The 26,671-nt window shown below is 40.4% G+C and overlaps 2 protein-coding genes and 1 long non-coding RNA gene across 4 annotated transcripts; 2 read left to right on the plus strand and 1 right to left on the minus strand.

The window, feature by feature from the left end:
* Window positions 1-1,675: 1,675 nt before the first annotated feature.
* Window positions 1,676-2,521, minus strand: LOC145914323 (uncharacterized). The gene is made up of 3 exons (XR_014403375.1): window positions 2,403-2,521; window positions 1,948-2,103; window positions 1,676-1,767 (listed from the first exon to the last, which is right to left on the minus strand). It is a non-coding gene; the product is annotated as an uncharacterized LOC145914323 (long non-coding RNA).
* A 5,367-nt stretch (window positions 2,522-7,888) lies between these two features.
* Window positions 7,889-15,657, plus strand: LOC145913258 (uncharacterized). Its single transcript, XM_083000855.1, has 3 exons — window positions 7,889-8,219; window positions 11,548-12,739; window positions 12,981-15,657. Exons 2-3 carry the CDS (start codon window positions 11,570-11,572, stop codon window positions 14,400-14,402), a joined length of 2,592 nt encoding a protein of 863 aa, XP_082856981.1. The 5' UTR covers window positions 7,889-8,219; window positions 11,548-11,569; the 3' UTR covers window positions 14,403-15,657.
* Window positions 15,658-21,516: 5,859 nt separating this feature from the next.
* LOC145914002 (uncharacterized) lies at window positions 21,517-24,335 on the plus strand. 2 transcript variants are annotated; one of them, XM_083001777.1, is made up of 3 exons: window positions 21,517-22,763; window positions 23,013-23,138; window positions 23,327-24,335. In XM_083001777.1, the coding sequence occupies exons 1-3, from the start codon at window positions 22,694-22,696 to the stop codon at window positions 23,716-23,718; spliced, it is 588 nt and encodes a 195-aa protein (XP_082857903.1). In that variant the 5' UTR covers window positions 21,517-22,693; the 3' UTR covers window positions 23,719-24,335. The 2 variants fall into 2 exon arrangements, with proteins under 2 accessions (XP_082857903.1, XP_082857902.1); XM_083001776.1 differs by having other exon boundaries at window positions 21,517-23,138.
* Window positions 24,336-26,671: the final 2,336 nt, after the last annotated feature.

Consider the following 26,671-nt stretch of genomic DNA (forward strand, 5'->3'; position numbering starts at 1 on the left):
AGTCACATGTCCCTACCCTTCCGTCTTTGTTGTAGCTAATTATGGTCGTATACGTTTTGCCAAATACTGGAGCAGACAGAGAAGGTGTTGTATTGTTATAAAGTGAATAAGGTCTTTTTCGGCGTATTTCACTCACGCATAGGGAAGCCAACAGGCCTCGAATGTTTAAGGCAACACATTAAGGCCGTCTACAATTTGTCAATCGTGTTTCAGTGTCAAATACAACACAAGCATGCAAGTGTTCAAAACTATTTGTGCTGTAGCTCGGTGCAACTTTTTCTCTAAACAAACACAGCTTCTCAATACACATGACAAGCACACAACTTGGCATTCCTCTAAAAACCATTGGAAATCAACGAAGCGTTCAGACGATCCGAAAACCAACCGCTGTACATCCTATCGACTTCGATCTGTGGCGTCACCTGCAAGAAATGTTGAAGTTTGTTGAACATGGAAAGAATCTAATCGGGACTTAGAGTTGTCTGGGTTCCCGAAACGACAAAAACATGCATATGCTTATCCTGCAATCATTTGCAGTGCCTGCAGGGTTTAAATACTTGCGATTGGCTAGGCAAGGGAAAAGTGCACTAATACCACGTGAACTTGTAATTCCGTACGCTTTAAGGAAGGTTATGGTTGAGTGGAAAACGACGAACAACCAACGTATTTTCCAAAATTTCATGAACAACTTTTGCCAAACGTATTTAAAAAAAGCAAAAATACAAAAGAAGTAAGGACCTTGTCCTGTTAACATTTCGTAACCAAAAAATGGATAACTACAAACAATGTAAAAAACAAGGTATTTTTCACGTCATTTGCAACGTTTCGTGACAAAAAAGGTATAGACTTGCAATAAACGTAGTGACTCTACGTTTGACATATATACCTTGCAAAGCAATGTTTATTTCAAGCATTTTTTCTGTCTTTGCATTGAGTTTTGCGTTTGCATGCGGTAATATTACGTTGATGCAAATAAACCGCCGGCGTTTGCGGTAAAACATTGCGTTGCTTTGATGACGAGTATTTGCAACACGTGTTTACAATGTTTCGTTGATGTGGGGATATAACTGTGTGTGTTGGCGTCGGTTTGATGTGTTTACCACCGTGCGTCTGATATCCAGGAAGCGAGCAATCCGTCGTGGCGTTGGAAATATGAAACTGCGCTCGTTGATGGAAAATATGGAGCTTGCTTGCTGCTGTCGGCACAATGCATATGCAGTTAGAGCATGTTTACAGCGCAATGGTCCAACAGTGATGCTCAGAGGTTGTTTACAATGCCATTTTACTCAGGGTGTTTATATTGTGTGTTTTGTATGTGGCAAAAGTTAGTAGCAAGACATGTAGGTTTAGTCAGTGACTGAAAATAGTCGTACACGTATCTTGTTATAAACCCACTCTTTATTCTCCTTTATCAACAAAACCGCTAGACGCCAGAGTCAGGTTAGAGAAGTTTGTGTTGACAGAAGGGAAGCTTTTACAGGTTACTATTTGCCCGTCAAGCATGTGACCCCTTCCTGTCTACAGTCAGAAGCAGCTCGTGTAGCCAAGTCAAGCCCGCGGGCTCAACTAATTAAAAAAAAAATTCAGCGGTGTTGTTTGCCGTCCTTCCGGAATTCCGCGCATTTCCAATACATGATAAAGTTCAAGGCAAATCACATCATCACCCATAGGTACACACCTTAAATCTGCGTTGACTGTCTCTACTCGCTCGTCAGGTTACGCGTCAATGATTGCGGTTCTTTGCGTTGTTGTTGCTCTTTTCTTGAGCTTTGGGAATCAACACAAGTTTGCATCAAAGTCGCGCGTGTTTTGACAATTCGGATTTGTCGGTTGGCCTTTGAAATTTACTGCTCGTTGGAAACGAGATAAAAAACTATAGTTTGATTCATTTTTTAGCGAGCAGTAGCGCAAAAAATCCATCCAAGCAAAAGTGTCAAAACCACTAACCTGCATAGTTGCTGAGCTCATACAGTCAAGTTCACGGTTCACGACCAAATTGACATCGTGCTCTGTACCACTGCCTTGTTGTGGACTTAACTCTCTGTTTTTGGCGCCATTAGGGGCACGGGAGATATTGACATGGGTGCATTTTTGCCTCAAAGTCTGCAAAATAAGATGGATTTACAGTGTGTGGTAAAACGTTGGCAGTCGTGTCGCTGTCAAGTGTTTTTTGATTGAAAATCTTAACCACGCACTGTTCACATGTTCAAAGCCTAATTCTTAACGGTTGAAGATAGTTTGATCTTCTCATGTGTTTGTTCAGCCTTATGTTACATCACACTTACATACTTTCGGTATGTGATATTGGGGAAGCATAATCAACGGGCAAACAAAGCTTAAGGTCAAACTGATCAGACGGCTTGTTGGATAGAAACACGCACGCACTGACAAGATAATCTCACCCTGCAAGATGTATTATTTGGCCGTTTAAACAGGTGCCTTCAAAGCCATTGCATTTCCTCTAGGTTCCAAATGGTATTACTAACTTGATTGATCTGATACTAGCAGGAAGGGCTTCGCTGCTTAGCTTTAATGCTTCAGCAATTTGGAAGCCATTCCTACACGAAGCAGAACACAATTATTTGTTCATTTTTTTTGTACACGCCATTGACGCTAAGCCTTAAAGCATCGCAATATTAAAAAAAAGTTGTATTGAAAAAATAGGCCAGCTTATGCTAATTCGACCTTGAACGCGAACTGCGCAAAACATAATCTTTGGATAGCGATATAGTCCATGTTAAGTCCAAGTTCCACTGCCTAAGGCGGAGGAATCTGAAAAATCCTGTGCACAATAGGCTTTGGGTGGTTGTTTGCGTCACCGAGCTACAATGACTGGAGTCGGATTTTATCGTAACGTTTCTGTCCTGCAATAAGTTCAAGTTCCAGGAATTTATCAGCACCCGACTACTTCTGGGATACTCAAAATCAACACTTGTTAAATTGTTTCATTTGCGAATAATTTATTAATTACATTTTGGGTAATTTTGAGTATGATTAACTGTATTTTAGAAGCCTTAAGCTGGAGCGTCGCGAAAATTTTCAGTAAAGCGCCAGGATCCATGACTTTGCATACAGAAACTAACTCGTGTTTACAGCCGAACAAAAACCACAAACCTGGTCGTATGCGCTTTGTGCGCAACTTCTTAGGCCCCAAACGTCACGTATGCATAGCACTGGGTGATGCTGTGCCAAATATTATTGACTTAAACACCTGCGTTGCGGCAATAGTGACGTAAGTGGGATTCGAGCATCAGCGCCACAAGCATGGTTTCAGGCAGTTTGTTCCGCTCCACCAACAAGCGACGAACTCCATAAAAGCAAGTGGCCTTTGGGGCGCTTGAACCGGTGACAGGGGTATTTATATATTGCAAAGTGATGGCACAACTAAAAGCACACGTGGTGAGATCGTCTCGGGGCGATTTAGGAAAATGCATTAGACCGATACAAATTCTCTCGGACTGACTAGACGCAAGTTTCCGTAAAAGAAGTTTAGAACTTCCTGGCAAGTTTATTTTTGACTCGAGGAAATTACGTGGCCCCCTGATACACGGAAATACCATGGGCGTTCACTGCAAGTGCAGACAAGCGTGGAGACGAAGCATTTGTGGTCTTGGACTCGTTTTAGGCAGGCAATTTTTTTTTCGCAACTTTTTGCTGTGAGGGTGTTTTTTTTTCATTCAGTGAAGATTTCCCAAGTAGAACAAAAAGAGCAACATGTAATTTTCGATGCTTGCTTTGCAAAAACATTGAACACTGTATTCTTGAAAACTGATGTCATATACGGGGGATTCCCAATTTATTTTGGGTTGTCACGTTTTCTTTCATGGAAATAAATGTATGTCAAACGAATTTAACCGACCGTCAACCTCGAAGTATTGCAATAGATTTGAGCGAACAAGAATTTACTACGTCAAAAACAAGGCAACCAAGCGCACGGATATGTGATGGCTCATTGGGAATACATCACATGCATCAAGTGTACTACAGGGCGACCTGAACGGAATTTAATTTGCTTTTAACCTGTCACAGAGCGTGTTTTGAAAACCCAGCAACAATGTAATGATAAACTGCTCAATGAGCTTGCCTTACAGCTAAGTTTACACGGGCCTTAGGTGTTGATAGTTGGGTGTCGAGTCAAGATTGAAATTAGTGATCTTGCATTGAATGTAGTAATGACATATAATTAGCGCAAAGATTGCAGGATCAACGTCACTCAGCTTTAACATAGGGTATTTGCACCCTCGAAAGGTCGCTGTGTAAATGCGCAGCCCAAAATAGGCAACGATATTGGGCATCGCCATACGTGCTATGTAAATTACAACATATGGTGAATGCAGAGGTGAGCGATTGGCTATATTGATATAGGCGCTAAATCAATATATCAAGCAGAAGGTATTCGTGTGCACAACAACCTAATGTTGTGATAAATATGCAAGTGTATATACACGCAAACATAAAAATAATCGTAACCAGTCAATATATCATACTTTATGTCTTGTGTAATATAGGTTTTGCCTTTGACAAAAGTCACGACTCTTGCAACGTGTTTTGTGTCACGTTTATGTGAGTTCGTATTTAGTATCTGCCACAACTTATGTTGTTATTCCACATTTTTTTTAAAAAAAGGTTAATTCGCTACAAACATGTTACAGCGTTTAAAATAACGAAAATTGCATCAAAAGTTTAACAACTTATTTAAAGATATCGATGAATGTGCGTTGACTTTACCTGTAGCCAAAGTACTGACTTGCTGACAAACATTTCGCGTTATTGCCTCGACAAGCGCTTTAAAGAAATATTTGCGTATGGCGTGCCCGAGACCTCTTTGGGTGAAATGCGTTAAACTGGTGCGCATGTCGTTATTTTGTTTAGTTGAAATTGGTGCTTAATACATTACAGCTGGTATCGAATTGTCGCAAAAATGTTAGAAAAAATTGTCGCAGTTATGTTTTCTGCTAGATTCATCAATTAGATTCATGCACGTATTATATACCATCCACTAATAAATTATAAAAAACAACGTTTTCCAGTGCAACCTATAAATTAACACATAAGTTTTATGCCAAGTGCAAATGCAATAAGCATCTTCTCCATTTTGTTCAAATCTTACTCGAAATAGAAGCTACCGTCACTATTCCCGATTCCTCGACAACGCGTTTCTCATCAGATCACAGCCCGATGTTACACAGCAGTGCTTTTGATTAACTGACATGCGGTTGCATGCGAGGCGAATGGCCAAGCCTTTATTATATAATTTTGAGTGAATTCTGAGTAAGGACTGCACGATTTTTACGTCATTCTAGAAGAGAATTTTTAAAAACTCGTCTCGAGACCGAATTAGTGCCATTACCTAAGCGTTTTGGTTCAATTTTGATGTTCAAATGCGTCCTTGCCCGCATGCCACGTACTAGATCGTGTTTCGTGGCCACGATAACTGGGTTTGAATCTTGGTGTGGTCAAAAAAAATCTTTGTATTTTGCCTTGAGGCCACGTTGAAAACCGCACACTAAAAGAACAAAGTTTTTATTGTTTTCATGTCAAGTGCCATGGTGTATTGTACTAGCAAAAAATAAGTTCTGTTCCAAAATTTTGTTCTAAAATTTTTTTCAAGCAATAGAAAGAGATACTAAGTCACTTGCTACGGTTCAAAGTGTGCCTGGCTCCTAATTTCATTCGATTGTTATAATTTTACAATCTTTTGGGTAATGCTGTGACTTTACGAACCAGGAGAAATGTCGATTTTTTTCGCGAATGCATGTTTCCCATTTTTCGGCCATCATTGTTTCCTGCGAAAAAGCGTGGGATGGGGCGGGGTGATTGTTCGACGTGTTCAGTTTCCATTACTTAGTTTCATAATTCACGCGTGATGTGTTTAGTCTCTGTAGAAATGCCACTGCACAACATCTAAATTAACAATGAAACGCTGAGGAACTTTTTAAAGGTTACATTTGCCGGAGATCTAAAGACTTAAAAACAAGTTTAAAAAACTAAAAATGTGAAATCAACTGCACTGGACACAAAATCTCTTCGGTTTAGTTTGATTCTCCTCTACTAAGTATCATTTTTTTGGATAATATGTCTAAATATTTGCACAATAATGAAAAAAAACGTGCATAATGTCCTGCCATTCTTCTTCTATAATTTTTGTTGAAAACTGGTTTTTAGGTCGCAATATACGTAACTTTGGAACATTTTAGTTGAACATTCTCTCTGATAACATCACCGTTGATCATATCTTATCGATGTCCATCCTGTCTCGACAGATAGTTTTACCTTATAGATATCAGTACACATATGCTTGCGTATACATGACGTGTTGACGAAATCTTCATACCATACCTGTTTTGCAAATATCACGAAAAGGTTTATTTCAAGTGTGTTAAACTTGTTGAACTCCATCGGTGGCTTTTGTAACGTAATTTTACGTTACATAACAGCGTTGCACATGCAAGCGTTGTAGAAGCGTTTGTGCACGCAGTTGTCGGTATAGATAGAAACAGGTGGTGTTTAAGGTGACTGAAAGAGTCACGTGTCATTATTCTCAGGCAGAAGACATGTCGCAGTTATATACGAGACCATGTTAGCTAACCTTACTAAATACTGTACTACTATTGCTGCCAGGTATATTACAATTTAAAATAGACTGACTTCTGCCATAAGGCCAGACTTCATCAGGGTTTGGAACCGCATTTCAAACGTAAACCACAATTACTAAATACGTTGTTTGGCAAACGTAAGTGACGCAAAGCAAATAGCAAACTATATCGGTATCTTACACATATTTGTTTGTTTCCGCCCGACGGAAAATTTCTGGAAACCGCGGAAAACAGGATGACAATAAATGCCAAACTAAATAAAGCTCACCCACTCCCACAATTGGTTATTAAAATTTCAAAGACACGTATCGCCGAATGTTCAAATCCGGTTCGCAAAGCAAAGGATTGGGGCCTTGTGCCTTTTGTCAAAATTTGCCTGTTTCACTGCTGCTATCGGATTGCTTCCGACACGATTCAATCGTCTGGCTCCAGTCGCCCACGCGTAGGAATGCATGTCAGCATTGCGGCTGTTGGACATTGTCCCATCGCAGCGAATTGGTAACTTCCTGTACGAAAATATAACCACTTGCAGGCTCTCGAAGGCACTTTGGAACTTGTGGTCGGTATAAACACGGTCAAATCAATCAGTTTGGTGGGCAAGTTTTGCAGCCAAAATTCCACCAAAGCAAATCGTTATGGTCAAGGGCTGCTAGGTCAAATTACGAGTTTTTATATTTTGTCCAGCAAAGTTTCTGTGACCGTTTTTGACCGTGGAGATGAGGTTGCCGACCTTTTCCTTGGGACCGTCATTTGTCAAGTGGAGTCACAAAAACAGCCGCAGGTTTTGAAGCCCGCGCATGCGGAGTATACAGGATACGGTCGGAGGAAAACTCTGTCAAAAAACGCGGCATTCGTTCGACCAAAACTTGGCATTCGCCCCCCGCTTTTCACGGTCGCATGATGTCACGGTATACAGGGCAAAGGAAGGTCGAACGTCAATTTTTGTTCAGGTTATTTGACACCGCTGGGTATATAACGCCCTCGCACTCGGCCTGGAAGACTTACTTGCGCCACGTGCGCCTGCAGATATTCTAACTGGTTGCTGTGATCGGCACGGCGTATCGCGGCTCCTATGCAACTGTTGGTTGCACTGTACTGCGTTTATCCGGTGTTGTAAAATCGAGTTTAGGTTGTGATTGAACGGAAAGTATACGAATGTGTCACTATAGTGATTTCAAACCGAGCTACTTTTTCTGGGTTGGCAAACTTTTTGCGAAAACAAAGTGATAATTTATTCTTAAAAATATAATCATACAGCATGGGTGCTATGCAGACGAACTTAGAATGTAACTTTCGGCATGTTGAATTTGACTTAAAATTTGCGGTGGTTAGGTAAAATATGAATGTAGTCTTTTACACGTTGTTGTAACTAGTGTTTCTGTACGCATCTTGAACTTCAAACGAATTCTGTCACACAGTACAGAAACCACCTGCCAGGCGGCCCGAAGGATTTTGGTAACCGTCGCATTCTGCTTCCGATTTCAATTCGGCGATGTCGCGCGTTTGCATTGTGTCGACGGCAAACGTGGTTCAGACTCCTCGCTGGGCCCAGCGACCGAAACGTGACGTAAAAGGGTTCTTTGTCCGGTGTTTTCGGGAGATTTTCGGTTCAGCAAAACGAGAGTAAGTTGGTATGTTGGAAGTTTGGTGCAGGTGGTTTATTGTGCAGAATTTTCCAAAAAAAGCTATTTGTCAGTTTTGCTCAATAGGTCAAAAATTGCTGCTAGCAGTGGGTATTTTTTCCGCGATGTTGCTTTTTTGAAAAAATAGCAATTAATTTGAAGAAAATAAAGTTACGTTTTAGGTACGTAAACGCAATTTTGTTAAGTACGCAAGATTTATCCAACGTGGGCCGTCAGTCCCACTCCCAACACGCTTTTGATCCGATCAATAGAAGCAGTTGGTGGTCTTGTAGGAATGTACGCGCACGGTACCGATTCGGTTCTGCGGTTTAAGTACAGCTAACTTGTCCCTTCGAATTTCGACATGAGGAAACATGAAAACCTACAGGGGTTTATTACCTACTTGCAAACTTTATCCAAATGAAATATTATGGGGCCTTATGCTTGCTGAATAAGTTGAACATGTTCATGTTGGTTGATATTTGAAGCTGCAAGTGTTTTTGTATGTGAACGTTTCAGTTTCGAAATGAAAGGATTTCGTAGAAGTACTTACGGTGACAGTAATTTTCGAAAGTTTTGGATATTCGTATGCTCTTCGTGTATGGCTTGCGCTGTTTACATAGACAAAACTCCCGACCAAGTAAATTCCTTCTATTGCGCCACTGGGATCCAGGTAAATACATATCTCTCAATTACCTTTGTCGCGTTCCCGCTCGGAAGGCTGGATTTAAGGCGGGAAATCATGCGTAGCCGATAGGGTAGAAAAGGCATCTCAGCAGCCGTGCACGACTACAGATTGGCTACAGTGGATTATGCTGTGAAGTGCGTTGCGGCACTTGTATTCGACTGCGAGCGGTGCGCGTTATCTGTGTGTTGCAAAGCGATTTGTATCTTTTGCGGTTCAAGCCGCACGGTTCTTCAAACCTTCGGTAAGTGTGCGGCGTATGGACACACTCCAAATTGATTGAGTTTAGTGCGCTTAAAGGTTTCCGCGATAAGCCCTTGTCGGGTCCAAGCATGCTTGGGCGCGTAAAGGAATGTTATGGATCCCTTCTTGTGAAATGCTTGCCATTTATGTAAGTGGTGCAGTTGAAATGGTTAAGTGGAAACAGAGGAAATGTTTATTGTCGTTTAATATTGTTTATCTAGTCAAAAAAAACAAAGGAGGTTTATTTAGGGGCCAACTATTGGCCAGAGTTATTATATGAGGGGCCATATGTGGGATGGCATTTTACCGTGTTTAAACTTAACAGTAAATGTCTACTTTCCGTTGTCGTTAATGTGACGTACGATAAAAAACTCAATTCACCTTTCCTTAATATTCAAATGAGTTTCCTCAGCTTGAGAGCGAGACGTCTGCGATCAATGGGGGAAGTCGTCACTATGCAGTTGTGAGTGAACACTTCCAAATGCGATTACGTCAGGTGTTACAGTATGCGCTTGGTTTGTTGGTTCGCGGAAGCTCGCGTCAGACTTCAATAATCCTATTTCGAAGGCACTGCGAACGTGCGACGTGGTTTACGTGCCGGAGGTACATCAAACAAAATGCAGTTGGAATTTCCACAGTTTGGAACTCTCAGTTTCCTACATTCAAAGTGGCGAAGTTGAGTTTACGCAAAATGTTTGGCCATAGTTCTTGAAAATTTCGTTTTGTTAAACGGTTGCTTTGTAGATTCTTCGTTAAACAAATTTTCTGATAAACAAATAATATACGAACCTCAGTTTCACAATGTAATTAATCGATTGTTATGTTTTGGCAAATAGTTTTACGCATTTTCGGTAGTAGTGGTCTCGCATGACTACTCCGTGACGTGTTCCAAAATAAGATTCGGTCAACATTTCGTCTGGTATATTAGATTTCGCCCTACAGATATGCTCGATTAAACCGTAAAAAAGCACACAAATCATTTTTCGGGTGAAACAACAGGGCAAGTCATCTGTTGTTGCCACTTTTCTGTTACGCATCTTTAATCGTATATAATGCTTATCTCTTTTCATTTCCTATCAATGACTTCAGTTGTCAGTATTAGTCGTGTATTCTCAACTTGCAGGAATGTCGGTGTTTGGGCCAGGCCACAAATGCGTATTTAAAATGTTAATTTGTAAAAATATTGAAATCTTTTTTTTTGTGAAACAAACAAAGGATTTTTCGTCCCAAAAATCAATTCGCTCTATTTTAGTCACGGGCACAAATTGCGTATGATTGGATGAATTGAAGAGAAAAGTATTACGTCCCTAGATCTCTTAATTATTAATGAGACGACGCTACCAACGTGGCCAATGCATCTCCCGTAACTGACCGTGTGCGTCGTTTTTCTATTTCTATTCTTTGTTTTCTTGGCGTCTCTCGAGGCACCTGGTAATATATAATGACGTCACGCCGTGACGTATTTGATTTGATTGACGTGCGGTGCGTTTGATTACCAATGTCCAGCGCACGGCGCTTTCGTTTGCGCGATCTGCTTGCCCACGGCGTGTAACAACAACCGGGAACATAGTGTTCTCGCTTCTGTGATGGAACTTCCTATTGGTGAAGACGAATTGCTCATGGCAGTGTTTTCTCGCTGTGCTTCATGTTATGTAGAACTACTCAGTGTCAACACATGTTTTGGTTGGAGAGTTTATTTAAATTTATTTCAGGTACGCAAACAACCATGTTTGTAAATGCTTTACGATTATGTTTGTTAGATAGTTTTTATTAAAAAAGAATCGGAGAATTTTAGAAAGTTGTCATCAGTCGCAGTGCAGCTTAACAAAAGCCTTTTGTTTAACTTTTTTCTGGTTTATGTAGTCGTTTCTGGTTCATGTAGTAGGCGCGTTGTGTGTATTGTTTGTTGTAACCCCAGACATGAGTTTTGGTGTTCAAACCTCCATGGTTTAAGAATCAAAACATCAGGGTTTACAAAACCACTTATAACGAGGATTTGAATGTTAACAATGTTTTGAAATTGTCGACAAAGCAAAACTAGTTCCATCCGGGCATAAAACGTCTCAAAACTGTTCAATGCTTCCTTGTTATGACGTTGTTATGTTAAGGCCTTTTGAAGACTATTTGTTGGTACTGTATTGGCAATGGCAATGTGAATGTTATGACATGCCGAGTGAGTTTGCTTCAAAACACGAGCTACCAAAGCTTAAAGGTCGTGCTAGTGGGTTTGTGAAAGCTTACTGTACTTTTTCAAGTGTATCGAACGGTTGTTTACGAACCCATATGTGCAGAATTTGAGTTTAATTTTATTATACAGTCTAAGATCAAGCCATATATTTAGAGTGTTTGCACTATTTATATTGGTAAATTATTGTAATAAAGCTGTGAACACGTTTTTCAGAGAAAAATTAGGACTCTTCTAAATGCAGTTGACACGAAATAAAAACTGCCCCAAGATGGAACGTCTCCACGAAGGCAGCTTCATAGTTGAGCTTTACCATGCCCTGTACCGCACCTGTGTGGCAACCTCCCTAGTAAACATTCTCCCAGCCTTCATTGAAGCTAACATGTGGCATCACACCGACCCATACAAGACTGAGTTCAGCATTTTCGCTGCGGTTACTTACGTGTGTTTCCTTTTGCCCACTTCATTCCTGTTCCTATGCAAGCGTGTACGAAATTACCGTCCAGGAATTTTGGCCACGACAGTCCTTTCGATCATTGAGTCGGCTTTGCTTTTAACAGCCGCAAGTCCATTGCTGTACGACCATCCGAAAGCACGCACGTTAATCTTGGGCGTAGGGGTGCTTCTTCTGCCTCTGGTTTATGTGCACGTTCTGTGTAATGCTCAGTGCAATTCGATGGTGCGGCTTAACAGGGGTTGCTGCAAAGAACTCTGCTCATCCACGCATAAGACTAAGGTATCTGAAAAAAGCAGTAAAACCTTTGGCGATAAACCACGGCCACGGATAGAGTTTCAAGCTGGTTCGGAGGTGCTTCTTGCTGTTTATCTTACCATGTCCTTGCGCTGGTGCGCAAGCTCAATCAACGCCTTTTACACAAACTGGGAAGCTCCTTTAGTACTTTTAGTTTTCAGCATCTTAACTGCAGCGCCTAAATTAGCTACAATGTTTTACGAATCCTCAGATGACTCCAAGTACCGTGCAACCAGTAGGTCGACTGAACGAAGCTCGATACTGAGTCGTGACGTGGAAGCAAAAGGTGCACAGATTGATAACAGAACGGACTCGCTTACTGACCAAGAATCAAGTGACACAGGACGCAATGATAAACATACCTCATTTAACATGGACAAGAGCGATTGCGAACAGAACGATAAAGCGTTGTTTGTACGAAGGAAGAAGATTGAAACCAATCATAAAGCTCTGGTTTATATTTGTGCGATTGTGGATGGAGTGGCCAAAGGGTGTCTCTTTGTTCTTTTTCTGTGGCTCTTTACTTCTCCAGCGATTCTGCGAATGTGGTCTGGAGTCCAGGGCAGCAATTTTGGGATAATCGTCCTTGTCTGCTTCGCTGTGGGAATCGTCATCGCTTCTGCTTGTCCTTGGCAAATAACGTGGACTTCAAAATCGGTATGATTTTTCGTTTTTAGACTTAATTTTTGTGTGGACGAAATTAACGTTTGTAATTGTTGTTGATGATTGATAAATGTAAAACACCTTTTTAAAACCTCTAATTGTACAAATTTCTCCTTATGAGGTAATTGCACTTCTTGGTATTTTGCCCATATATCACTCCATCTATAAATTGAACGCAGTTTGAACACAAAAACAGACTCTAGTATAATTTAAAACAAACAAATTTTATTCGCAGAGCATTTTGAAAGGAACGCTGTGGAGATTCTTCCTGACGACTTTCCTCTTCGTTGCAGCAGGATTTCAATTGCTTGGAGCCAACAGCTCTCCGTCCTTCTTGGGCGCTTGTTTATTTGCAGTTATTCTTCCGCAAGTTTTCATTATTAACCTGAAGAATTCATCCAAGCTCACCAGTCTTTCGAATACATGCTTCTCTCTTAAGCTGGTCCCTGGAGTGATCGCTATTATAACGTCCATAACTTTCATAGCTGCTGAAATGGCATCTTCCTTTGTTGTTATTCCCAGCCTGTCCAAAGCGCTACTAGGAAAAATGCATTTGATCCTATATGGTGAAATCGTGTCGATCACTCTAAGCGTGCTGTCTGGGATTGGCATTGATTGGTTGCACGAAACTTACATTACAAGCCCTGAAACGCTTTCTGCACCCGATACAGATCTTGCAACCAACTTCTGTTGTCAAGAAACACTGATAAGAAAGTGTCAAAAACATAAAAAGTGCTTCGTCACAGCCCTTCTTGTGGCGCTTATTGCGTGCACCACAATCCCTGCAGGACCGGGCTGGCAGCTTGGACACTGCATCGACCGTCACAGCCATTCAATTGACTCCGTTTCGGATTTTTTCAAGGAAACGAAGCCGGTGTCACCGACAGCTTTTAGCATTATGTCGTGGAATGTGCTGTTTGGCCATGACATGAAAGGCAACGACAATCTCCCGTGTTTGGCACGCGTTGCGCAAGCCACTCGACCAGACATATTTGCAGTGCAAGAGTCCGACGCACTGCCAGTCTTCTGGGGAGGCAAAGACATTCTCGGGTACTTGCAGAACGCTATCCACAGCTTTAGGGCGTATTATGGCATTGAACCCCTGAAGGCGAGTCTCGGTGTGGGGTTGTTGACAGGCATGAAGGTTCTGTCCCACGAGAAGTTTATTCTTCCATGCGACAGCACCGCAAAACTCCCTCATTACTCCATGACCAAAACCGCCATTGACGTATCAGGGATAAAAAACTGCAGTTTGGAAAAGTGTAGCAACGACTCCGGAGTCCTCTACGTCTTTAACATTCATGCTGTGTATAAAAACTGGACGAAGAAATCAGTGCCGATTTCAAAATCCCACACAGAATTTCTTGCCGAGCAAGTGCGAATGGTCGACCAGAAAAGCCCAGTGCTAGCTATGGGAGATTTTAATTTAAACCCATTCGAGTCGGAGCTTGACGTTCTGTACAACGACTTGGGTATGAAAAGCGCGTTGTATCCACAGCGGGGCATGCATCACATCTCCACAATTTTAAATCGACCAGCAACAATTGACCACATATTTTACCGCGGCCTGACATTGCTTTACAATCGGACGATTGTGGAAACGGGCACCATTTCAGACCACAGGCCCGTGTATGCGATTTTTGACCTTCAAACGTAGCGTGCGACCTTGGTGTACCGCCATCTTCGTGGCTGATCTCGATTTTGTGGGTTCAAGGGTTGTGAACTATATGGTGGGACTATGCGGCATTTGCAACTTCAATATGTCATGCTTCAATATATCGAGAAATAGATCACATACCGACACGCTGGCAACAAAAACTAAGCAAAGCATGAGATACGTACAATTTTAAGAGCTGACACATTTTTGTTTGTTTGCTTTCGTTTCGTTATCGTTTCTCTCTTTTTACCTTCATTGTGTGCGGCGCAGTGGAAGAAAATACTGTTTACAAAGCTTATCGCGATCCGTTCAATCCGATTTCACGCCGCATGCTGCTCAAAATTGTCACCGTGCCAATGCCGTATCGACATCGTGCACAATCAGGCTATTTTTTGCAGAAATACTCGCCGCGCTTACCAAAAATTAGGAAATGGCACAAGGGTTAACCTGCGATTCGCCCTGTTTAATCACATTGACAGGACAATTGCGGCGGCCCCCCAATAATAATAAACTCCCGGTGAGTTGGTTATCGCGTGCTATTCTATTGCCATCGCAGCATTCCACGTAACACAACTTTCGTCTGATCTTTGGCGCCTGCGGCCTGATATGCATCTTGAGTGCTTCCGTGGTTGTTCCTTCTGTCCGCGTATGCAGAAGTGTGTGCGTGATGCAAATGCCTGTGACCAAATGCCCGTTTCAAATGTGTCAAAGCAATCGCACGTTTCCTCATTGTGGTTTCTCAACGCAACAAATCGCCTTTGTATCGACCTGGACGTTCTCATTTAAAAAGTAACGATTTATTTGCTGCAAAGCAATTTTCCATACTTTTTTAACCGTAAACATGACGAGCGCTTTATGTATCGGAGGTCAACCCAAACAAGCTCTCTATATATGAAAAGTAATTTATCAAAATGCTCTTAAAATAGGAATAATATTATACATGTGTTTTGTTTATAGTTTTGTTTTTAATATATCGCACACATTACTAAAGCATGTATGTTTTGCTACTTTCACAAATTATTTTTTGATATATTCTGTATCAGCAGTGTTGCGACCGTTGTATTCTTCAAGTTTCAAGACATAAACCATACTTTCTCCACTGCAAAACTTTTGCGTTGGTTTCTTTCCGCGTTACTCCGTGGCATTTGAGTTGATTTCAATGTGCACAGAATATGTCAAATCATTGTTCTCGTATGACAATCGACGTGTAATTTCTCGCCCCATAGATCGTTTATTTCAATACAAGTTTCACAAAAGCTCAATGATTTCCGTGGTGCCATGTTCCGCTCTCATGTTTAAGTGCGTCACACCCTTTGCAGTTTGGCGACACTGAATACGATAAGTTGCTTTATAGTTTACACAGCATCGGTTTGGCTGCATTTGGTCAAACGATTTGGCAATGAAATGAAAATATTTAACTGATAGACATATAGGCGGACAATAAATAGGAAACAAAATAGCGTCCATTAAATCAGGGTTAGGCTCAAATTGTAAATTTTGACAAGGAATAAATTTTCTGCTACCACTGAGTTTATGAATCGCGAAAGCTTGTGTACTGTATACATTACAAAAGTCAGTCTTTTGCAAAAGAGTGCCAATCAGATAATGAGTTTATGAAGTAATTTGAACTGTGCCAGCCTCGCTTTTTCAAAATTATCGTTAAAAAAGTTATTCCGACCTCGTAAAATACAATCAAGTCGTTCCTCTTTTGTTTTGTTTACCGCGCGTACTAACAAAAGGAGTGGAACCGATACATTTTGTTCCTGGAAAAGCGTCAACGACCGGATATTATGCCAAACATCTGTGGCGGGCGATAAGTGCCTGCTTTTCTCGCGAACAATTCGCAAAACTCTATTGTGCAACAACTGCCTGCAGCAATGAGCTAACTACAACGGAACGCCAAACGTAAAACAAAACCAATTGCCACCGGGGAAGAGCGTTTCACAGGCAAAAGACCGGGGATAACCGCGTGTGATGTTTTGCCAAACGGACAGAGAATCGATGCCAACGACCCAGCGCGCTTTGATCAGAGTCTGTTGCTTTGCGGCAGACAACTGTTAAAGGATGCCCGCTGTCAAAAAGTCAAAGCTTGCGAAAATGTGTTGTTATTGTTCGCGCCATTTGACCTCAGACAAACTACGTACAATTCCAACATGTGTTAAACCTATAGAATGGTGTTTTTAACTGGGTAAATGGTTCGCCTCGGTGTGAATAAATTGTTTGACAACATTGGCCAACACCGTGCTATCACGCCGTCGATTTGTTTTGTTTTTTACTTCCGACAATTGTTCGTTGCGACTTTCGAAATTATGTCTAAAAGCTATTTTCCCAATTTCTTATTTCCATCCTAAATAAACATTATATATAAACATGAAATGCATTGTATAACATTGAAGTGAATAAAATTTGGTAAAGTTGGGTACGGGTGAACGTCACTGGAAAAGGTCAAGAAGTTATGGAATCTGTCAGTTAATCCCACACACTTTAAAAAGAGTTTAAGGGCGGATTTGTTGTTGCATTATTTCTATTGTGTGAATTACTACATACTTTTTTATAGTCATCCAGAGCTTTAAACATGGCTTTTGGGTATGTTTAGATGGGAAACGTATTTTCAAAACTCAGTAAAAATGGACTTGGACATAAAAATTTGCAAAATTGTTTTGACTGTGTAGGACAACCCCAAAACTTTAAATGTCTTCTGTTATCATTTAAGCGATATGCCGCGGTTATTATCGACGATACAAAAGATAGAAAAGGCCCAATTCTCTACTGCAAACACTCAAAAATAGACAAATCATAGATGTGGATTGCAAGATACACGCCTGTTTCACCCGCCCTAGGGGCAGAGCGTCGCTTTTTCAGAATATGACGACCACTTGCTAAAATCCTTCTGATAAGGGCGTAGGATATGAAAAACATATTTTCTTATTGCTTCTTTTGACGAGAGGAATCTGTCACCAGCACGGAAGCAAGCTGACAAGTTTGAGTGGCATTAGAAGCGCTCGCTTGGCATCGGAGCTCGATATCAAGCCACTCGTCCTGAAGTGACCTGGTTTCGTGGGTGACGTAAATACGGAACAAAGCAGTACAAGTAGTTATAGGGCGGGAAATTAGTATTATGGTTGGTGTTGTTAATTTTATTTATCACCCATTGTACACACCACTGACGTTTCTGATGACTTTATTTCGCAATACAAATTCAAAAAAAAATTACAGACATTTACCTAGCACCGTATATTGCCGCGGTTAAAATTCTTACCCGTATGTTTTGGACGCTATAAATGCGCAACTATATATGCTGCGTTGGAGGTTGGAACCTTGTGTATGTCCTGTAACGCTAAATCACATCTGAATCATCAATATGTGGTTTTATGACGAAAGCGTCCATTGTATGTGAGCTGTCTACTGCATGACATCGTCCTTGTGTATTTTATATATTTATCAAAGGATCATCGAAAAGATTCCCATGTTTAACACAATAACACAGGGACTATTGTTTTAAACCTCCCAGTGTATTACGCCTAGCATCTGGGCAACATGACGCAATGCTTGGTTTAAAGTGCTCGTACATTGCCCGTCTGTCCACTCAAGTTATAGAAAGCATGAGGTTTTTACCTAATGTAAAATCTCTTCAGAAAATGCTCTAAAGAGCTTCACAAATGTGTGTTAACTCGATTGGAACAGGATATAAACTTAAGTTAACATGGCACTTTTCAAAAAGTAATTGAAGTACTCGATTACGTATGGGGGTTTGCCAATGTGCAAATTACACGTATATTTTTATTGCCCCGACACCCTCAATAGGTTTAACTAAAACCTACGTTTTGTTTAGTTTCAATTTTATACCTCTTTTGCTGCCCTAATAGACATGCATAGTTTCTTTTTGAAAATTGATAATTTATTTGAACATAATCGCAACGTTCTACCAACAGAACCCGATATAATACAATTTCGGCATGTTTCGTCGCACGTATATGCCCAAAAAGTTTTAGCCGGCGGGCAAATAACCGTAAAACCCAGTCTTTAAACGCTAATCATCTACAATTCTATTTTGAAACCAATATTTTATGGTTTTTGGGAAATATACTGGCACGCTTAAACTGTAAGCGTACACACGCCCAAAAATATTAATTCGGCAAATTTGAAACGGATTTTACCATGTCTGCTTGAAATCAAAATTGAATTTTCGTCACTGGTTTTTTCGTAGAATTCGCCTTTGTGATTTCCCGGATTAGGTTAAAAACGTACATCGTACACCAATTAATCATGTAATGTTTTGTTTGTTTATTTTAACTTGACACAAAACCGTTACAAAACCGGTCAGTGGCAACAGCACAAAAAATCCCGTAACATTGTAAATTATGATGTAATAAACCAAATTATTGTGCAGTGCACGATACCGATACGTGTGCCACCAAAATACAACAGCATTTTACAGACCATGCAGGGTATATAAATGCAAACTTTACAGCCGTTCCGATCGCATAAAGATTTCATTGTGATTGCATCGATTTTATGGCAAATAAGTACTTTTATCTTCATTAGATGAATTGCAGGAAACTGCAACTCGGAAAAAAGCATGTGTTATTTTGCTGACGTGCGGTTTTGTTGTATCGTAGCATTCTTGACTCATCAGTTTCAAGTCGCCGTTTTTCTTGCTCTGGTCGACGCTCAATCGCAGTTTGAATCTCATTAGCACTGGGGCTGTTGTTTCTGGAACACTTGAACAGTATTTGAAGCATTAGAGGGGTTCGAAGGTTAATCTACAACCCATTGCATGCTCGCTGTCACGTAGAAATGTCTAACAAGGACTGATTACAATGGGTGTTTGAAACGGACCCATTGCTGGAAGCGAAACCACACACGACTATCTTGTGTGTTGTTGGTCCTGCGTCACCCTCCGGCTTTCGACAAACCGTTTGGTCTCGGTGAAGGTAATGATCCGTATCATTGTGTAGGTAAGGGATTTTGAGCTGAACAACACTGGAAGCGCGGCGAAACTCACAGATTTCCGCATGTTCTGCACGGTTTACGCAAAGTGGGGTTTTGAAGTTGCCGACAGTGCAGCGGATATAAGAAATATATGATAGGCAAAGTGGAGCCAATAACATGAATCGTGCGAGCTTCACACAGATGGCCACTGTTTCGACCTAAAAGGTCTTATCAGTGAAGCTACAACTTACACAATTCATATTATTGGCTCCACTTTGCTTATCATATGATTATTGTGACACGGGCCTGACGGCACTATTGGTTGAGCTTTGCGTTGCCATAGTGTTTCCACCTTGTTTTCTCCGTAAGGTTATACCTAGTTCGGTGCCCAACAGATGACGGCGATTGCATAATCACCACAAAGTGGAAGTCTTTGCGTGGCCGTTTGGTCAGCAAAGTTGTCTGACATCACCGGAAGATTTGAACCCAGAAACCCAACCCAGAATATATCAAGAAGGAAACCCGATCCGATCAGCAAACATGTCCAACAATTCAAAGAAACGTACAAGTAGCGCCCTCTGCCGGTAAAGAGTAATCGTTATAAATATTAAATTACCATAAATTTTTTTTAATCATACCGGGATTTGAACCCAGAATATCCTGGACACGAATCCCGATCAGGTTTTCTTCTAAGTATGTGGATAGGGCGATTTAAAACGCCACCTATTAAGAGATACAAGTTTCCATTTCGGTCACATGATTACGCGTCGGCGCAGAATGTGTTGAAGTTAAACTAGACCACACACCAATGATACAACACAAGTTCATTTTAAGAACTGTCTAAAACCAGCAATTTGCCAAGACGCACTTCAAATGAAAAAATTTGCCGAATACCGATTTGCCGGATACAAAGAACCAACTTTAAGTTGTAACTAACATTCCAACGGCCCCAACATTCACCACCAAATGCAAAGACACACGTCATATGCAAACATTTGCTGCATACAGAAACAACAAGTCATGTAGGATATGGAAACTGTACTTCGTAAATATCAAAATAATTCGGTCAATAATTGGTTTGAATATTTTTAGGTTAGAACAGTTGCCCAGACTTTCTGTCGGTTTTTCTTCTTTCTCTCGACTCGATAGCGGCTTATCAGGGAAATCTCCAGGAAAAATTCAAAGGAAATCGCGAAAAGAATCTGTAAGGTCTTTTATTAAATCCAATAAGATTATTTTTCACTTGGACTTTAAGTCTGAAGGTGAATTTCAGTCGAACATTTTGGCTCGAGTCCCGTGTATTGAAATATCTCACTTGGATCCGCCAACTTATATTTTCGGACCTGAATAAACGCCATTGTGCCCTAAAGTGACGTTGCCAGGTTTTCGGCTTAATCATAAAGAAAAATAATTACCACATAGAACTTGTTAATGTCAACATCAATGCGTTAATATAATAAAATTCTTATGGAGCATGTTTGTATTACCACACCGGAATTTGAACCCAGGGCACTTATCAGGTTTTCTTCTTGGTATATGGGTCGGGCGCTCGACCGGTGTTGCCATTAAACGCCACCTATTGAGAGATACAAGTTTCCAATTCGACCACATGATGACGCGTCGGCGCGGAATATTTTCAACACAGAATACCGAGAAAAATGCGCAGTTGTAAAAAGTTTAATCACCGACTGAGACGTAAATCGCTCGACTTATAAATCGCACATACGACGAGGCATTGGATGTTATGAATAATGTATATTGAAAAACATTTTTTCTGCCGCTTGGTCAATTCTAAGAGGGTGAAATGAAGAAAGTATAATAAACAGTACTTATTCCAAACGTACACGATTGTGTAATGATGTCCTGGAACAACATACAAGTCCAAACATATTAAAGATGCACTTATTTACACTAAAAGTATCAACCCTAAATAAACCTAAACCATGTTTGCTACCTACGGGTTGCTGGTGGTGAGAGCGTAATTCTGTTTGAATAGTTGTTACGACCAATCCATTAGAAATCGCGAAACCTTCAGCTCCTTTCACAAAGCGTTATTCGACCCTCAGTAACGACGTATAGCTTTGCAAAGCGTTCCAGTCAACGATCTTAAAACCACTCAAACAAGACCAATCGCCTTTGTGTTCAGTAGACAGAGAAATACAGCTGTAAGGGAATAGTTTGTTGTAAGTTTGCAAGGAAGTGATGGTCTAATTATGGCCGGTGATGTGGTGAACAACTAAAAGCATGTGTGTCTTGATGCATATTTACACATGAAACCTTTTTAAAGAAGGAAATGGCTGCACAGTATATGGTTAATGATTAAGCAGTACCAAGTTATGTGGTCAAACGTTACACGGGGAAACGGCGGCCCCTGTGATTTTTGGTCAATAATACCTCTCAATTGGTTTTCAAGCGAAGGATTTACGGGGCTAGTAACAAACAGCATTATGATAAAAGTATTATTAATTTAAAGCAGCTCTAAGTCTCATTCGATGTCAAGAAAGGCGGGCTCATTTCTCTCGAGGGGTTTCGCAGTTGTTCAGGCATATCGAAGCGTTAAGTACTGTTCAGGTTTATCGATGCCTGGCACCCTTTATTACAGCTATGCATTGTTTACTACCACGAAAGCAACCATCTATTCGAGAACCCTTATCAGTGAAGGTGTGGTAAGAACAATATTGACAGGACAGTTTCCAATGGATATGTTTGTATAGACAGCGACAACGAGATGTATCTTTCGTTTTTAGTTTTCTGAAACGAAACGAACATGCAAACATGTAGCCCACAGAGCAGTCTGTTATTCTAGTGAATGAACTGTTCATTAAAATAGAGTTGTTGAGGACATAGTGTTGTGAAACGCAACGACCTGTAACTTAAAACGACCCTGCTCATACAGATAGTTAATGATTACAATATTACCTTGCACCTTTTTTTAACTGATCTGAGAAAAGTATTTTTCAATGAAATTATTCTGGATATGTTCATTAAAACCAGCATTGGATTATCGGCCAAGTTGCGTTTTCAAACATTTCGGCACAAATTGTCTGGTTGCATTCACAACGCGACACACAAAGCGTTCTCTTGCTGTACATCAGCAGTGTGTTGAGGGTCACCGGTTGGAGAGTGCTGGTTTTAGAAGATTGTTAGACCTATATTGTCAAGGCTTGTTTCCCAAAACAAATCAGTTAATGAAGTACCCATAAAACAATGTACTTTTACAAGCATGCAAACATTGAATGATAGATTAGATAGCATAGGGTATGAGCTTAGCATACAAATAACTCGTCGTGGTCATACGGCGGGTTGCAGCTTTTATCACGGAAGGAAATACTATGCATGGCCTGGCCATTTGTTACTAGATGAAAACAGTCATCTGCCTTTACAAAGCTCGTGGGAAAGCTCGTGGGACGACCCATGCTGTTGTACGAGGTTAGGTTAGAATTGATGCCCCAGAATCAACTTTTTCAGTGTTAATATAGATTACAGATATCCAACAATTTCTCTATCATAGATTAGTTAACTGGAATTTGAATTTTTTTATTTACATGATAGCTACTATTGATTCGGCACGCATTCAAAATACTTTTTGTGATCAAGAGATAATCATTTTAAATACCAATTTGCTGTGTGTATGTGCCAATAGTATTATAATATTACTTAGCATAACTGTATTCGCAGCACTTTGGATGTCAAATGGCTTGTTACATTTGAACTCTCTTGTACACATAATGTTAACGAACAACCTATCACTGTTGTTGTATCTGGCAAGCTGGATGTTGAGTAGTGCCAAAGCCTATTACCCAGGTAATGTTGACTTATATAAGTTCTTTGATATTCAACCTTGCAAAAGAAACGACGTGTTTACTTTCCAGCTAGGATGTGTGTTCATGCTGCTGGTGGTTGTTTTACCTGTTGCTATACCGTTGTGTACAGTTTGCTTATTTCAACATACGATTGAACATTTTTATTACTTTCTTCTAAACTAATTACAGAGTACGAACTCACTGTGGAAACTTTGGGAAACAGCAATGGAAACCAACATCAACAACAAACAACTTTCCAAATACGTTTCACCGTGAAAGTCATCAGTGGTGGTTTTCAAGTTGGATACGCTGGCATATGGCTTGAACTGCTTTCTCCTAATGGCAGCAAGCAGGAAATTGGTCGATGTTACAACGACGAATTTGATTCTCGGACTGATCACGACGTGACTAAGTACTGCATGCAATGCAGCTTCACAACGTATGACGTTGTGATCAACTTGGAAATTTTTGACCTCCCGTCTGACTTCGACATTCGGCAATTACAAGTGGGTGTTGATGATTATCATTATGGCTTCGTCGCTCTCAAGGAACCTGATACCAAAATCCGATATGTTTCGTGAATGTGACTAATACATGGTCTGTAACCGTGGAAAAGCATTTGGATTATGGGCATTACAGTGTGTATTGCTGGGATTCTTTCGAAGCGGGATTAGTCAACAATAAGAACAGTAAAGTACGCAATTTTTGTTGTTCACAAGTATATAGGAACACTGTGTTATTTATCCAATTATGGAATGTAGGCAGGACATGCCTCCTAAACCAATTTTCCCTATATTGTGCTTTACTGTCATGGAGTTTTTGCCATGCGAAGTATTCACACCATTGAGTGGTTGTTAGGTGTTGGCAATGGTTCGCAGGTTTTGATGAATATTTGATACTATGCAATGCAGTGCTATTGTTGTGAATAAAACCTTAGAAAAGGCATTTTCCAAGTGTTGAGCAATCGATCAATGCACACTCCTAAAACAATGCAAAGTTAGCTTAGCTCAAAATAATTACATTTTTAAAGATCGGAATAGTTGTTGTGTTTTAAACGATGATGACATAAATTTGGTTTGTAGTCTACAGTACTTGGATCTTTTTGGTCTTATGCCCAGCTATCAATATTCAGTTGGCTTTGAAGTGGGATTTACGTCTGGTATGTTCGCCAAACAGCATCACCATAGCCTGGGCCTTATTGTGCAAACAATTCGACATAGTTTTAACTTTTGAATGGGATTAATCATACCGGAATAAAAAAACTATAATTGTTTGAATTTCGACAGTTCTACGTTTTAAGCGGTTTCTTTTAGCGAGAGTGCTGTCAAACGCGTATATAACATAAATCGCGAAAGGAAATAATATTTTTTTGTGTCACTTTCTATACGAAATAGTAAACCACCCTTTGGGTGCATGTTACATACAGAACACTTGTGTGGTGGTGTGTGTAATTTGATGAGGTTAAGCGTGGATTTGGGTGGCCCAATCCGCAAAGGATCTCCGATTATTGTTCTGTCGTGTGGATATAATTCAGCTGACAGTCAGACAGTAACGGGATTATGAACAGCTGTGTGTTCAATTACTTCTCTAGTGCAGAACGATGAAAAAAGTACGACAAATCAATAGAATAAGAACTGTCCAACAGCAATCAGGTGCACATGTGTACCCATGGTGTTTTCTATATCGAAAGCATGACTCTAAAAGTATAAACTGAAATTACCTTTTTTTCTGTTTCACATTTGTTTTTTAAAATCAACCGACGCCGGTTTAATAGTGCGGTTGTTTGATTACAACGTTTTCCATTACGATAATGTAACCAGGGTGGGCGAGGTATGTTTCAGTGATACAACAAAACACAACTTGTCAAAAACCTGCAACTTAAGACGAACGAAGATGGTAGCGAGGGGGAAATCGGCCGGTGTTACAACGATGCCCCTGGCTCTCAGGCCGAATACGACACGACTAAGTTATGGTCGAATTTTGAATCTGCCGTCGAACTTCGACGTTCGGCAAATACAAGTGGTAGTGGCAGATTATCATTACGGCTTCGTCGCGAAACTAATACAAGCATCCGATATGTTACGTGAATGTGACAAATACATGGTCTGCAACCTTTTTACCTGGTGGGTGTTATCTGTAATTTCCCTGAGAATTAACAGTAAATCTAAAGCAATTTTGTCAAAATGGAGGATTTTCCTTCAAGGAGGCGTTTTGTTGTATTTCAAACACACTGACTTGTGATTTCACATTCTTACTTGGTTTGGAACCTTGACAATATTTCGCACATTCAATCAACAGAGAAGTAATGCCATGCTTACACATTCAATCAACAGCATTTTAAGTTGTCTTTGTATGAAGTTTATGCTCGTTGTCCGACAGAGATGTCAAAATGTATGCAGTACTGTGCTTAATATGTCGTGATCTTGATTCCAGTTTTTCTCTGTGTTAAAAAGTTCGAAAATAATCTTCATCTGAAAGCGTTTTTTTCCGAACATTCGATTTGAAATCACGTAAAAACCTTGTAGACCAGCAGTGTATTTTTCATTTTGGGTAAAATAACGGCGAAAAGTTTGTTCACTTGCGTGCATTTATTACTTCTTGCCAATAGAAATCTTCCATGTTTTCACACGAGATTTAGAATGATCAGTTTGTCTCCACGTTTGCGTCAAATTTGTAACAGTTTCTATCTGGTGCGATCCTTACTGCCAGGCTGCTACACATTCGGCCACCGAGTTGACTTTGACGTGGTCCGAACCCAAGTGAGGGAGGACATTAAGGAGCACTGCGTCTACTTTCCAGCTGTTTACAACTACTTGTTGTAATTGTTACGCCCCGTTACACACCTGATCACGTGACGATACAAGCGGTGCCATTGTTATCGGTTCCGTTTTTCTTTACGTCTTTCTTGCGTTTTTGCTGTAAGTGTTATCGTTGTGACATAACCCTGAGGAAGTCTCGCCGGATGGTGGACGAAATGTTGGTCACAATAAAATACTATTGTAACTTACGTGACATAAGAACAATTCTTAGTAGTTTGTATCGGTTTTTATTAATAACAAAAACAAATGTACTCTGTTTAAACAAGGAAAGTGATACTAACAATAATTTAGTAATTCAAAACACGCGGTGAAGTTTCTGTAAAGCCACAAGTATTCTATTTTTTAGTGATTATTCTCTATGCTGTCTCTTCACTTCAGTGTTTTTAGTTGGTTCTTAACTCTTTTTGTTTCTCATAGAAAACACATGTACATTTGCATGTACGCATGTATCTGTGCTCTGAAGGCGATAAAATATATCCTTGATGATGGCACACGTGCTGTTTGAGATGCTATGTAGCTAACTAGTTTTCGCCGCAAAGACAGTGAACGTACTATTAAACACAGTGACTGTTTAAGATAGAAATACGGCAGTCACAGTAACATTATTTCATATACATTTACCCGTTGAATCATGTTCAAAGAAAACCACAAATATATGTTTATTTTACAAAGACGTTTTGCACCACAAAGTTGTACATCGCTTTTGTAACACGCA

Source organism: Ascidia mentula, chromosome 9, assembly GCF_947561715.1.
Source record: "Ascidia mentula chromosome 9, kaAscMent1.1, whole genome shotgun sequence".
NCBI lineage: Eukaryota > Metazoa > Chordata > Ascidiacea > Phlebobranchia > Ascidiidae > Ascidia > Ascidia mentula.